This window comes from Leptodactylus fuscus, chromosome 3, assembly GCF_031893055.1.
Source record: "Leptodactylus fuscus isolate aLepFus1 chromosome 3, aLepFus1.hap2, whole genome shotgun sequence".
NCBI classification, from domain to species: domain Eukaryota; kingdom Metazoa; phylum Chordata; class Amphibia; order Anura; family Leptodactylidae; genus Leptodactylus; species Leptodactylus fuscus.
In genome coordinates, this window is record NC_134267.1 from 230,962,473 (window position 1) to 230,975,200 (window position 12,728).

Genomic DNA, 12,728 nt, shown 5'->3' on the forward strand with positions numbered 1-12,728 from the left:
ACTCCCAGGTTGGACCAAAAATAATTTTTCTGATGACCTTTTGCAAATATTCTCAAACAAATCTGGCAAGGTTCGTCTTTTGTTACTCACAATTAAGTTAGGACAACATAGGGTTTCTTCATGTGAAAGAAAAGTTGGGTTCCAACATGGGAGCCCAATACGCAAGAAGCGTCCAAGGTACCAACCAATGATACAATTTCCAATCATTGGTTGTATTATCTATGTACTGTATGTTTCTTGCCCAAAGCCATCACTTGGTTGGTCAATGACCAATTGGCCAGTACGATCATATGTCTCTAAATATGGATGACATGTCATCATGGTAATTTGACAACAAGTCCTGTCATAGGATTGAGGAGACCCATGGAGTGGGATTGGGAAAGAACTAATAGTTGTTCATATTTTGTGCACAATTTTCACATTTTAGGTCATTTGAAGGACAATATGAAAACTCAGAAGACTGACAAAAACCTTTACTCACCAATGTTGTTCTGTAGTGAGGTGAGCTGAAGCGGAAACTGTATAGTAATATTTGACCTTGCCCAACCTCTCTGGATATCAAGGCATTTGATCTCATATCTTCCAGCTGGTAGTTGAGGGATAGAGCATTGTGCCCAAGAAGAGTTTCCAGAAGCACTGGTGCACTTGTGATTTCCAACTAGGAATTCAACATTGTCTATGGATGAGATCCCCGATACTGTAAAGCTCAATGTCTGTCCATTCTGTAGAACGGAATGGACATGAGGTGTATATGGTTCTACAAGATAGACATTTCCACTTGCATAGCTCTCATTGTCCACTTGTATCGTTATACTCATGGTTCCATTTCCAGGTGGAACCAAACATCTGACTACAGTATTATTAGCTGTGGTTATCTTACAAACATGGACATTTCCTAAGAAAACTAGAGTAGAGATCCAACCTTGAAGTCCTAAACCTTCTATCGTCAAAGAGCCTCCACCATTGGTACCAAAATACCAAGGATAGAACTCAGTGACTTGTGGTTTAATAGAAAAATTAAAGGGTTTTAGTGACAGACATGAATATCCATCTCCCGCAAATGGGAAACTAACTGTATGGGTCCCAGGAGAAATCGTATCTTCTAGTTGACATGTGACCAATTTTTCGTTCCAAGAGACCATATTACATCTTTGACCATTGTCCACCACAATATGGAGGTTCCTGGTTAACTTCTCACCAAAAATATCAAGAACATGGGTCCTCCGTTCTAGTCTTGAAAGAACTTTCTTAATTATAGGAGTCTGCTCTGGAACCAAAGCCAAAGTGCAGTTTGATTCACAGAGTCCAGATATTCCATGGACAGACACTGATACATGAACGTATGTGGGGATTGATAGGTTGACATTGCCAATGACTTTGAGGACACAGATGACTTCATCATTGCTAAGACTCTGAAGAACACAGTCATAATCCTGTGAGATGTTCACATAAATTGAAGAACTATTAGTTTTATAGAAAGATCCAGAAAGAGTTAGAACAATCCCACCACACAATGGACCTTCTCTAGGAGATAAGGAGGACACTCGAGGCTCAAGCTCAAAGATCTTCTCCGATGTTATGTTAGCAAATCCGATATTGGCCTGATACACCTTTATATGGTATTTTCCAACACTGAAGTGTTCAAGAGGAATTGCAAAGCCCAAGTTCTGCAAATCCTTGTAGGTTATTTCATATACTTCTTTAGATTCCATATTTTTGAAAAAAAATATTGAATTTGTCATATTGGCTCCTGAGAGAGTCAGCCAGAGACTTCTATTTTCTGTAGACCAGGATAGATTGGAGATAGTTGGTGTCAAGTCTCTGTGGTAAGTGAAGGTAAGGTTCCCATCAGCAGGAAAATCAGAAATTAATTTGTTTCTGGAGATATTTGCAATGTAGACAATAAGAGGAACGCTGATGTTCTCCTCATTCACGTCAAGAAAGTGGTAAGGAGGTGTCTGGCAGGTAATAGTCTCATCTGTAGACTTCAACAGGGTGCATGATTCTTGACCAACATGTACTGAAATAATGGAAGTTTTGCTGCTAAATCCTTTACCATAGATGTTGATAACAGTCCCACCTAAAATAAAGAAGGTGCGAATTGTATGAGAAAGTTTTTATCATGGTAGTTACAAGGGATCTTCTGAATAATAAAACCATGGTCAGAATTGTCCACAGGTTTTTAATGTAGTTGAGTTGCAATACTTTTCATAACCAATAGGCAAGTGTGGTACAAATTAAAGAACAAAGCCATGTTTAACTGATACTGAGTTACCTCCTGTATTATACTCCAGAGCTGCGCTCACTATTCTGCTGGTACAGTCACTGTGTACATACATTACATTACTTATCCTGTACTGATCCTGAGTTACATCCTGTATTATACTCCAGAGCTGCGCTCACTATTCTGCTGGTACAGTCACTGTGTACATACATTACATTACTTATCCTGTACTGATCCTGAGTTACATCCTGTATTATACTCCAGAGCTGTGCTCACTATTCTGCTGGTACAGTCACTGTGTACATACATTACATTACTGATCCTGTATTATACTCCAGAGCTGCGCTCACTATTCTGCTGGTGCAGTCACTGTGTACATACCTAACATTACTTATCCTGTACTGATCCTGAGTTACATCCTGTATTATACTCCAGAGCTGTGCTCACTATTCTGCTGGTACAGTCACTGTGTACATACATTACATTACTGATCCTGTATTATACTCCAGAGCTGCGCTCACTATTCTGCTGGTGCAGTCACTGTGTACATACCTAACATTACTTATCCTGTACTGATCCTGAGTTACATCCTGTATTATACTCCAGAGCTGCGCTCACTATTCTGCTGGTGCAGTCACTGTGTACATACATTATATTACTTATCCTGTACTGATCCTGAGTTACATCCTGTATTATACTCCAGAGCTGTACTCGCTATTCTGCTAGTACAGTCACTGTGTACATACATTACATTACTTATCCTGTACTGATCCTGAGTTATATCCTGTATTATACTCCAGAGCTGCACTCACTATTCTGCTGGTACAGTCACTGTGTACATACATTACATTACTTATCCTGTATTATACTCCAGAGCTGCACTCACTATTCTGCTGGTACAGTCACTGTGTACATACATTACATTACTTATCCTGTACTGATCCTGAGTTACATCCTGTATTATACTCCAGAGCTGTACTCACTATTCTGCTGGTACAGTCACTGTGTACATACATTACATTACTTATCCTGTACTGATCCTGAGTTACATCCTGTATTATACTCCAGAGCTGTACTCGCTATTCTGCTAGTACAGTCACTGTGTACATACATTACATTACTTATCCTGTACTGATCCTGAGTTACATCCTGTATTATACTCCAGAGCTGCGCTCACTATTCTGCTGGTACAGTGACTGTGTACATACATTACATTACTTATCCTGTACTGATCCTGAGTTATATCCTGTATTATACTCCAGAGCTGCACTCACTATTCTGCTGGTACAGTCACTGTGTACATACATTACATTACTTATCCTGTACTGATCCTGAGTTACATCCTGTATTATACTCCAGAGCTGTACTCACTATTCTGCTGGTACAGTCACTGTGTACATACATTACATTACTTATCCTGTATTATACTCCAGAGCTGCGCTCACTATTCTGCTGGTACAGTCACTGTGTACGTACATTACATTACTTATCCTGTACTGATCCTGAGTTACATCCTGTATTATACTCCAGAGCTGTACTCACTATTCTGCTGGAGGAGTCATTAATGAAGCTGAAGATTATATAAGAGTATTGTCAATGCTATCTTCTTGCTACAACCAGTATTAGTCATTAAGGAGTAACCAGAATACTCAGGGGTGGACTAAGGAGCCACATTGTAAGTATTTGCCGTTCCCTTTTTGTAATCTTCAGAACGGGTGTGATGGATTCCAGTTCTCCTTGAGGAGATCCAGCTGCTATGAAGTAGGACTCCATGGGAAAATATGCAAATTAGCTTTCGTCCTTCTGGAAAAAAGCTTATTTATAGGGTCACCCCACAAATCTGACACCCACATGGCTGGATTGTTACTATCCATATATTTTGCAGAGAATATTATTAAAATACAAAAACATCATTACCCAGGAAGGATCCACAGCATGGTTCCACGTTGTACATTTCCAGAACATAGCGGATAATTGGCTGAAACCTGAAAGACATGGAGAGAGCTGATGGAAACTTCCCCGCGCAGTAAACTTTACCAGCTTCCTCTGAATGATAATTGTCATCTGTATGATGTCACTTTTCTGCAGGTCACATTGCACCTTGTAGAAACAGCGCCCTTGCCGACAGCAACAATGCTAGCAGCGTTCCACGGGATACTCCTTTCATCACAGACTCAAACGGCTTTTCAAAGCTGATTAATTCCACTAATTATTCATATATCGTCAGAGAGGATAATTGAAGTCATCAAAGTCTCCCACCCGCACTACGTCCATATGAACTTGGAGATACATAACACGGTCAACACATACAACGGCGCAAATTAGATCGAGAAGGAAACATTTCCGGCTCCAAAAACATTTTGCCAAAATCAAAAAATTGCTCCCGTGACATTGTAAAGAAGTGGTGTGGTGGAGGTCATGTGATACCTCAGGTGTCTTGGAAGAACATGCTAATCATTCAGCCAAGGTTCTTGAGATGGGTCACCATGAATATTCTACAAGGTCAACATTATCATATAGAGATAGACCTAATTCATTTCTCAATCAAATTTCGCTTTCACTCAGAAACGTATCTCATCGAAAGTCAAAACCTGTAGACCTCAGTACATACATATAAATGTTCATGATTGAAATTCGAACTAACAGAGTGATAGCAAACCAGTTATGCCTACGATGGGGTATTTGACCTCAAGACAACAATGCAAGACACTAAATTTCCTTGCAAATGTTCAAGGAGATCTTCTTAAATTTGAATCGAGGGCTTCAAGAAAACTATCCTAACCATGAAGCCACCATATGTACCTGTAGGTGATCTTCTCAAATTTGAACCCAGGAATACAATGTTTCAAGAGAACTAGCCTAACCATGAAGCCACCACAGATGTCTGTAGATTATCTACTAAATTTGGACCCATAAATCTAGTGCTTCAAGACAACTGTCCTAACCATGAAGCCACCATACGTAGACACCAAATGTACCTGGAGATGATCTTCTCTAATTGGAACCCAGGAATACAAAGCTTCAAGAGAACTATCCTAGCCATGAAGCCACCACAGATATCTGTGGATTATCTACTAAATTTGGACCCATGGATCTAGTGCTTCAAGACAACTATCCTAACCATGAAGCCACCATATGTACTTGGAGACGATCTTCTCAAATTTGAACCCAGGAATCCAGTGTTTAAAGACAACTATCCTAACCATGAAGCCACCACAGATATCTGTAGATGATCTAATAAAGTTGGACCCAGGAATCTAGTGCTTCTAGTTGTCTACTATCCTAACCATGAAGCCACCATACGTAGACACCAAATGTACCTGGAGATGATCTTCTCTAATTGGAACCCAGGAATACAAAGCTTCAAGAGAACTATCCTAACCATGAAGCCACCACAGATGTCTGCGGATTATCTACTAAATTTGTACCCATGGATCTAGTGCTTCAAGACAACTATCCTAACCATGAAGCCACCATATTTACCTGGAGACGATCTTCTCAAATTTGAACCCAGGAATCCAATGTTTAAAGACAACTATCCTAACCATGAAGCCACCACAGATATCTGTAGATGATCTACTAAAGTTGGACCTAGGAATCTAGTGCTTCTAGTTGTCTACTATCCTAACCATGAAGCCACCATACGTAAACACCAAATGTACCTGGAGATGATCTTCTCTAATTGGAACCCAGGAATCCAATGTGTCAATCCTAACCACAAACTCACCACAGATATCTGTAGATTATTTACTAAATTTGGACTCAATAATCCAGTGCTTCAAGACAACTATTCTAATCATTAAGCCACCATAAGTACCAGAAGATGTTCTACTTAAATTTTATCCCAGGAATCCAATGTTTCGAGACAACTATTGTAAACCATTAAGCCAGCATGTTCAGGCTTCATATGTACCTGGACATGATCTACCTAAATTTGGACCCAGGAACCTAATGCTCCAAGACAACTCTTCTAACCATGAAGCCACTATTTTCCAACACCACATGTACCTTGAGATGATCTGCTTACATTTGAACCTGGGAATTTAGTTCTTCAACACTAATGGAGATACCGCCCTAGTTAGATTTAAACCCTAGACTGCAGTTCTTCAAGTCAACAGTAATAACCATTGAGCCAACATGCTCAGACACCACATGCCCAATGAGATGGGAATATAGAGATGGAAACCCAGGATTTCAATCCTTCTACTCAAACTTGGTTAGAATTGAACTGAAGACTCTTTACTCTACTGTTAACCACTACGCCACCATGCTCAACCACCACATGTGGGATGACTTTTTGGTTCCGAAACCAGGACTCAAATGTACATATTGCATTCTGTTTAGATTTGGATCAAGGAGTGAAGTGCTAACCAATGAGCCACCATGTTCAAACCCAACATGGAGTTAATTTGGTTAGATGATCACTTAGCAATCTAGTGATTCAGGTAATCTCTTCTAACCACTGATCCTCCATCAGGCACCAGATGTCCTTTGGGAAGACTTGGGTAGATCTGAATCCAAGATGCCAGTGTTCCAGGTCAACTTTAAAAACCACCAAACTACCATGGCTACTATTATCAGATATGACACCTTTATAGGAATGACTTGGTTACATACATTTGACCCCAAGACTCCAATGGTTCAAGCCAACAAAACTATCCACCAAGCCACCATGACCAGACACCAAATGTCCACGGAGAACTCCTTCAGTCAGGACAACCGCTTTGCTAATATATAAGAAGAGATATAATGTTGTATTTACCCTTTAGCCACCAGTGAGATTTCATTCATAAGAACAGACAGGTTATAACTCCCAGCAGGGAGCGGGGGCAGGGTCACTTCTATCCATTCTGACGTTACATTTACAATCCTGGCCTCCGCCATGTCCACTATCACCTCCATCTTCACGTGGGCAGTCTTGCCAAAATTTGACAGATTAATGAAGATGACACGATTTTCTGAAAGAGTGCATACGAAATATAACCCATATATATATATATATATATATATATATATATATATATATATATATTTCTATTTTTTTTATTTAATTTTTTTTTATTTGTTTGTAATTACAAAATTTTACGAAATGGATTGGCAGCTACTGATAATAACCCGATAAATCTGAAAAAAAATAAAAGGATTATTAATACCCACAAAGTTACACATTAAATATGTTTTAGTTGATTTTTACCAAAATATTCACTGTAGGAATTGCCGTAAAAAATAACAAAAAAACATCAATATTAATGAAAATATAAATATTAATGAGATGATGAATATTAATAAGATGATAAATATTAATTAGATAACATTCCTTCACTCAGACATCTCTCACCTACTGTGCTGCTGGTATTTGGGGTAATGGATAAAATAACTGGATTTAAGGAAGAATCAAACCGGATCCGTTCTGGGAAAGAGATCCACTGGTGCCCAAATCTAATTGTAACATCGGTGTCAGACTCATTGTCCTTCTGTAAAAAATAAAAGAATACATGGTGGAACGCTGGTGGGGTTAGCATAGAGATAGTAACCAAATGTCTAATAATCTTACATTACTCACAAACAGGAAGTTGCCCTGTGTAAAGCCACACCCCCGAGGAGCATCCACAAACCCTGGCAAGTCATAGACCCCAAGTGATATACATAATAGCAGTAGTACTAAGTCTTTAACCACATACACTGGCGTATAAGGGAATAGTCGCAGAAATTTTCGGTCAATGACTGATCATATTTACTACATCAAATGATGTGACCCTTATCCGACTACAAAAAAGATGATTCAACTTTATATACATTGATATATAAGTCTTATACAGCTAGAAAGACAGGCCCCAGTGCTGTGAAGCTACAACTTCCATCATGCGCACATGCACAGCTGTTCTTGGGACTCCTAAAGAAGTGAATGGAGCAAGCTGGAATTATTATTACAATAGGATTTAAAAAAATTAAATAAAATACAAAATAATAATAATTATAAATATATAATAATGATAAGTTGCAAATAATTAGTATAATTTTTTATATACGTGCCTGTGGTGGTGATACACATACAATTGTGGTGGAGGTACTATTAAGAATTGGACACGGTCGAGACCCAAAAGCCACTGCTTCTGCACTATCAAGAAGGATGCCTTTCAAAGTCACCAGCTGACCTCCTACAAGAATATATCACTTGTCAAATAAATCATAAAACTGAGTTATGACTACAACCTAAAACTGCCAATAAATAAAACTAATAAAATTATCTGTGCAATACCACTCCTGACCACATGGTGTGCTGTAAATGTGAAGCCCACTCTACCGCACCACCAATTGGTAAAAGGTTTAGCAATTACATAGGATGTTTCCTTAAGATATTACAATACAGAATAAAGTATAACAATATTGCATAGTTCTGATATTACATCCAACTCACCAGTTTGTGGAAAGACAGATGGGGCGAGAGCAAAAAGTTTTGGAGTTACATGAAGATAAATATTACTCCCATTTCCATTTGTGGCAAAACCCGGAGATTTCATGTGAATGAATACTTGGTGCTTCCCTAGTGGCAGAAATGTGTCAATGCAGCACATTATGCTGGATGTGTTGGTGTCAATAACACTACAGTCAGTCTGATTTATCCTTATTTTCAATTCCAATGGACTTTCAGCAAATCCAGAACCCAAAATATTAACCAGTAAATCACAGCTGATACCTGTGCGAACAAAATAACAGCACATCAATCGTGCGTCACTATAATACCATAGTAGTTATATTCTTGTACATAGGAGTAGTATTATAGTAGTTATATTCTTGTACATAGGAGGTAGTATTATAGTAGTTATATTCTTGTACATAGGAGTAGTATTATAGTAGTTATATTCTTGTACATAGGAGGTAGTATTATAGTAGTAGAAGCAAAGCTATGAGTAAGAGACCTTGTGTCTTGAAACGCGTCAGCTAGAGCTATCAGAATGTGGTTTTAATCACCATTTTTCTTCTTTTTTGTCATTTCACATCTATTTTCTTTTGTGTGTTTTTTAACCATGTCGGATTAAAAGTTATTTTTTAACTTACCTGGTCGAGCGGATCCTACTATCCTTTTCTATATGCTTCAACTACAAAGTGCCTTAGTCAGAGGCCAGGATCGTGCACCCAGGAATTATAAGGACTTATCAAGCTAACTGGAGGTGGTGAGCTATATGCTTATTTTTCTTATCTATTTATTTTTAGTTATATTCTTGTACATAGGAGCAGTATTATAGTAGTTATATTCTTGTACATAGGAGCAGTATTATAGTAGTTATATTCTTGTATATAGTAGGTAGTATTATAGTAGTTATATTCTTGTACATAGGAGTAGTATTATAGTAGTTATATTCTTGTACATAGGAGCAGTATTATAGTAGTTATATTCTTGTACATAGGAGCAGTATTATAGTAGTTATATTCTTGTATATAGGAGCAGTATTATAGTAGTTATATTCTTGTACATAGGAGCAGTATTATAGTAGTTATATTCTTGTACATAGGAGCAGTATTATAGTAGTTATATTCTTGTACATAGGAGGTAGTATTATAGTAGTTATATTCTTGTACATAGGAGTAGTATTATAGTAGTTATATTCTTGTACATAGGAGCAGTATTATAGTAGTTATATTCTTGTACATAGGAGGTAGTATTATAGTAGTTATATTCTAGTACATAGGAGTAGTATTATAGTAAATATATTCTTGTACATAGGAGCAGTATTATAGTAGTTATATTCTTGTACATAGGAGCAGTATTATAGTAGTTATATTCTTGTACATAGGAGGTAGTATTATAGTAGTTATATTCTTGTACATAGGAGTAGTATTATAGTAGTTATATTCTTGTACATAGGAGTAGTATTATAGTAGTTATATTCTTGTACATAGGAGGTAGTATTATAGTAGTTATATTCTAGTACATAGGAGTAGTATTATAGTAAATATATTCTTGTACATAGGAGTAGTATTATAGTAGTTATATTCTTGTACATAGGAGCAGTATTATAGTAGTTATATTCTTGTACATAGGAGGTAGTATTATAGTAGTTATATCCTTGTACATAGGAGTAGTATTATAGTAGTTATATTCTAGTACATAGGAGTAGTATTATAGTAGTTATATTCTTGTACATAGGAGGTAGTATTATAGTAGATATATTCTTGTACATAGGAGCAGTATTATAGTAGTTATATTCTTGTACATAGGAGCAGTATTATAGTAGTTATATCCTTGTACATAGGAGGTAGTATTATAGTAGTTATATTCTTGTACATAGGAGCAGTATTATAGTAGTTATATTCTTGTACATAGGAGCAGTATTATAGTAGTTATATTCTTGTACATAGGAGGTAGTATTATAGTAGTTATATCCTTGTACATAGGAGTAGTATTATAGTAGTTATATTCTTGTACATAGGAGGTAGTATTATAGTAGTTATATTCTTGTACATAGGAGCAGTATTATAGTAGTTATATTCTTGTACATAGGAGGTAGTATTATAGTAGTTATATCCTTGTACATAGGAGTAGTATTATAGTAGTTATATTCTTGTACATAGGAGTACTATTATAGTAGTTATATTCTTGTACATAGGAGTAGTATTATAGTAGTTATATTCTTGTACATAGGAGTAGTATTATAGTAGTTATATTCTTGTACATAGGAGCAGTATTATAGTAGTTATATTGTTGTACATAGGAGCAGTATTATAGTAGTTATATTCTTGTACATAGGAGCAGTATTATAGTAGTTATATTGTTGTACATAGGAGGCAGTATTATAGTAGTTATATTCTTGTACATAGGAGCAGTATTATAGTAGTTATATTCTTGTACATAGGAGTAGTATTATAGTAGTTATATTCTTGTACATAGGAGCAGTATTATAGTAGTTATATTGTTGTACATAGGAGGCAGTATTATAGTAGTTATATTCTTGTACATAGGAGCAGTATTATAGTAGTTATATTCTTGTACATAGGAGTAGTATTATAGTAGTTATATTCTTATACATAGGAGTAGTATTATAGTAGTTATATCCTTGTACATAGGAGTAGTATTATAGTAGTTATATTCTTGTACATAGGAGCAGTATTATAGTAGTTATATTCTTGTACATAGGAGTAGTATTATAGTAGTTATATTCTTGTACATAGGAGTAGTATTATAGTAGTTATATTGTTGTACATAGGAGCAGTATTATAGTAGTTATATTCTTGTATATAAGAGGTAGTATAGTAGCTATATTTGTGTACATATGGTCAGTATTATTATAATAGTTATATTCAACATATATGTATTGGGGATACCTGCAGTATAGTGGATGTCTCTCACTACAGGAGTTACATTCAGAAGATGCTGGAAAGAACAGGACCCCGAACACTGGGCTGGGATATCATTCACATGGACAATGACCTGCGGAGAGAAAATGTTTCTAACTAACATTACAACATAAACTAAAAACTAGCTGTAGGTAATAGAACAATCCATGAAAATTCTATTGTTTATCAATGTACTGAGAAAGACAAAATGACCCTGGCACTACATAAGAAGTAAATAAGAGAGGGACAATTATATCTAATCCCACCGACCGCCCAGGATTACTGAGAAATAAACTACACTGCTATATGTAATAGAATACTTTTAGCAAACAGAATAGGATACTGTGGTTTTATTGACCTGAGGCAGGAGGTTTGAAGAAGCGAGCATGTCTCCGAATATTGGCCATATAAATACACCACCATCACAGACGACCCTTGTTATGATAGAAGGTTCCAGGCCTGTGAGGTTCTCAGCATAGACCTGTATATATGTAATAATGATGAATGAATATAATGCAATATTACAGTTACAATTGGGCAGAGATCTTATGTGACAACTGAGCACCAATAAACACATTTTTAAGACTATGCTCAGTATATTCACTAAATATCCAGTATCCATAGCCTTCCGTAACCACAACCTACAGAGTAGCATACAGTACTGTGCAGGTGTAGGAAAATGCTGCAAAGTAAGAATGCTTCCAGAAATAGAAGGGTTAATAGTGTATTTTTGCCGATTAACAAATTGAGGAAGTCTAAATCCTATCAATATTTGGTGTGACCTTTACCTTCCATCAGTTCTTCTCAGTACACTTCTCAATAGGCAAGTTCTTCCATCTTGGAGAACTGAACACAGATCTTTTATGGATGTAGGCTTGATCCAATCCATCTATATCTTCATGTTATCCAAGACAGACTGGATGATGTTGAGATCAGAGCTATATCTGCAGGGGACATATCTTCATTTTCAGGACTCGTACTCCATAGGGCAAAGATCACACCAAATATTCCATTTTGTTAATTGGCAAAAATAACCTTTTAACATGTATATTCCTGAAAGTATTCTTACTTTGCAGAATTTTTCCACACTTGTCTAAAAAAAATTTACGTTCCTGTTACATGTATGACAACCATACTCCTACATGAATTGTCAACAATTAAAAAGAGT

General features: G+C 36.6%; 1 protein-coding gene across 1 annotated transcript in view; it reads right to left on the minus strand.

Moving 5' to 3' along the window:
- The window catches only part of PKHD1 (PKHD1 ciliary IPT domain containing fibrocystin/polyductin), a 395,316-nt gene that overhangs the window by 336,377 nt on the left and 46,211 nt on the right, over window positions 1-12,728 (minus strand). Inside the window, exons 24-31 of the mRNA XM_075266923.1 lie at window positions 11,919-12,041; window positions 11,549-11,654; window positions 8,643-8,921; window positions 8,258-8,382; window positions 7,563-7,698; window positions 6,987-7,182; window positions 4,142-4,209; window positions 482-2,080 (exon numbers count right to left, since the gene is read on the minus strand). Coding sequence (XP_075123024.1) covers window positions 482-2,080; window positions 4,142-4,209; window positions 6,987-7,182; window positions 7,563-7,698; window positions 8,258-8,382; window positions 8,643-8,921; window positions 11,549-11,654; window positions 11,919-12,041 — 2,632 coding nt within the window. The remainder of the gene's footprint in view (window positions 1-481; window positions 2,081-4,141; window positions 4,210-6,986; window positions 7,183-7,562; window positions 7,699-8,257; window positions 8,383-8,642; window positions 8,922-11,548; window positions 11,655-11,918; window positions 12,042-12,728) is intronic.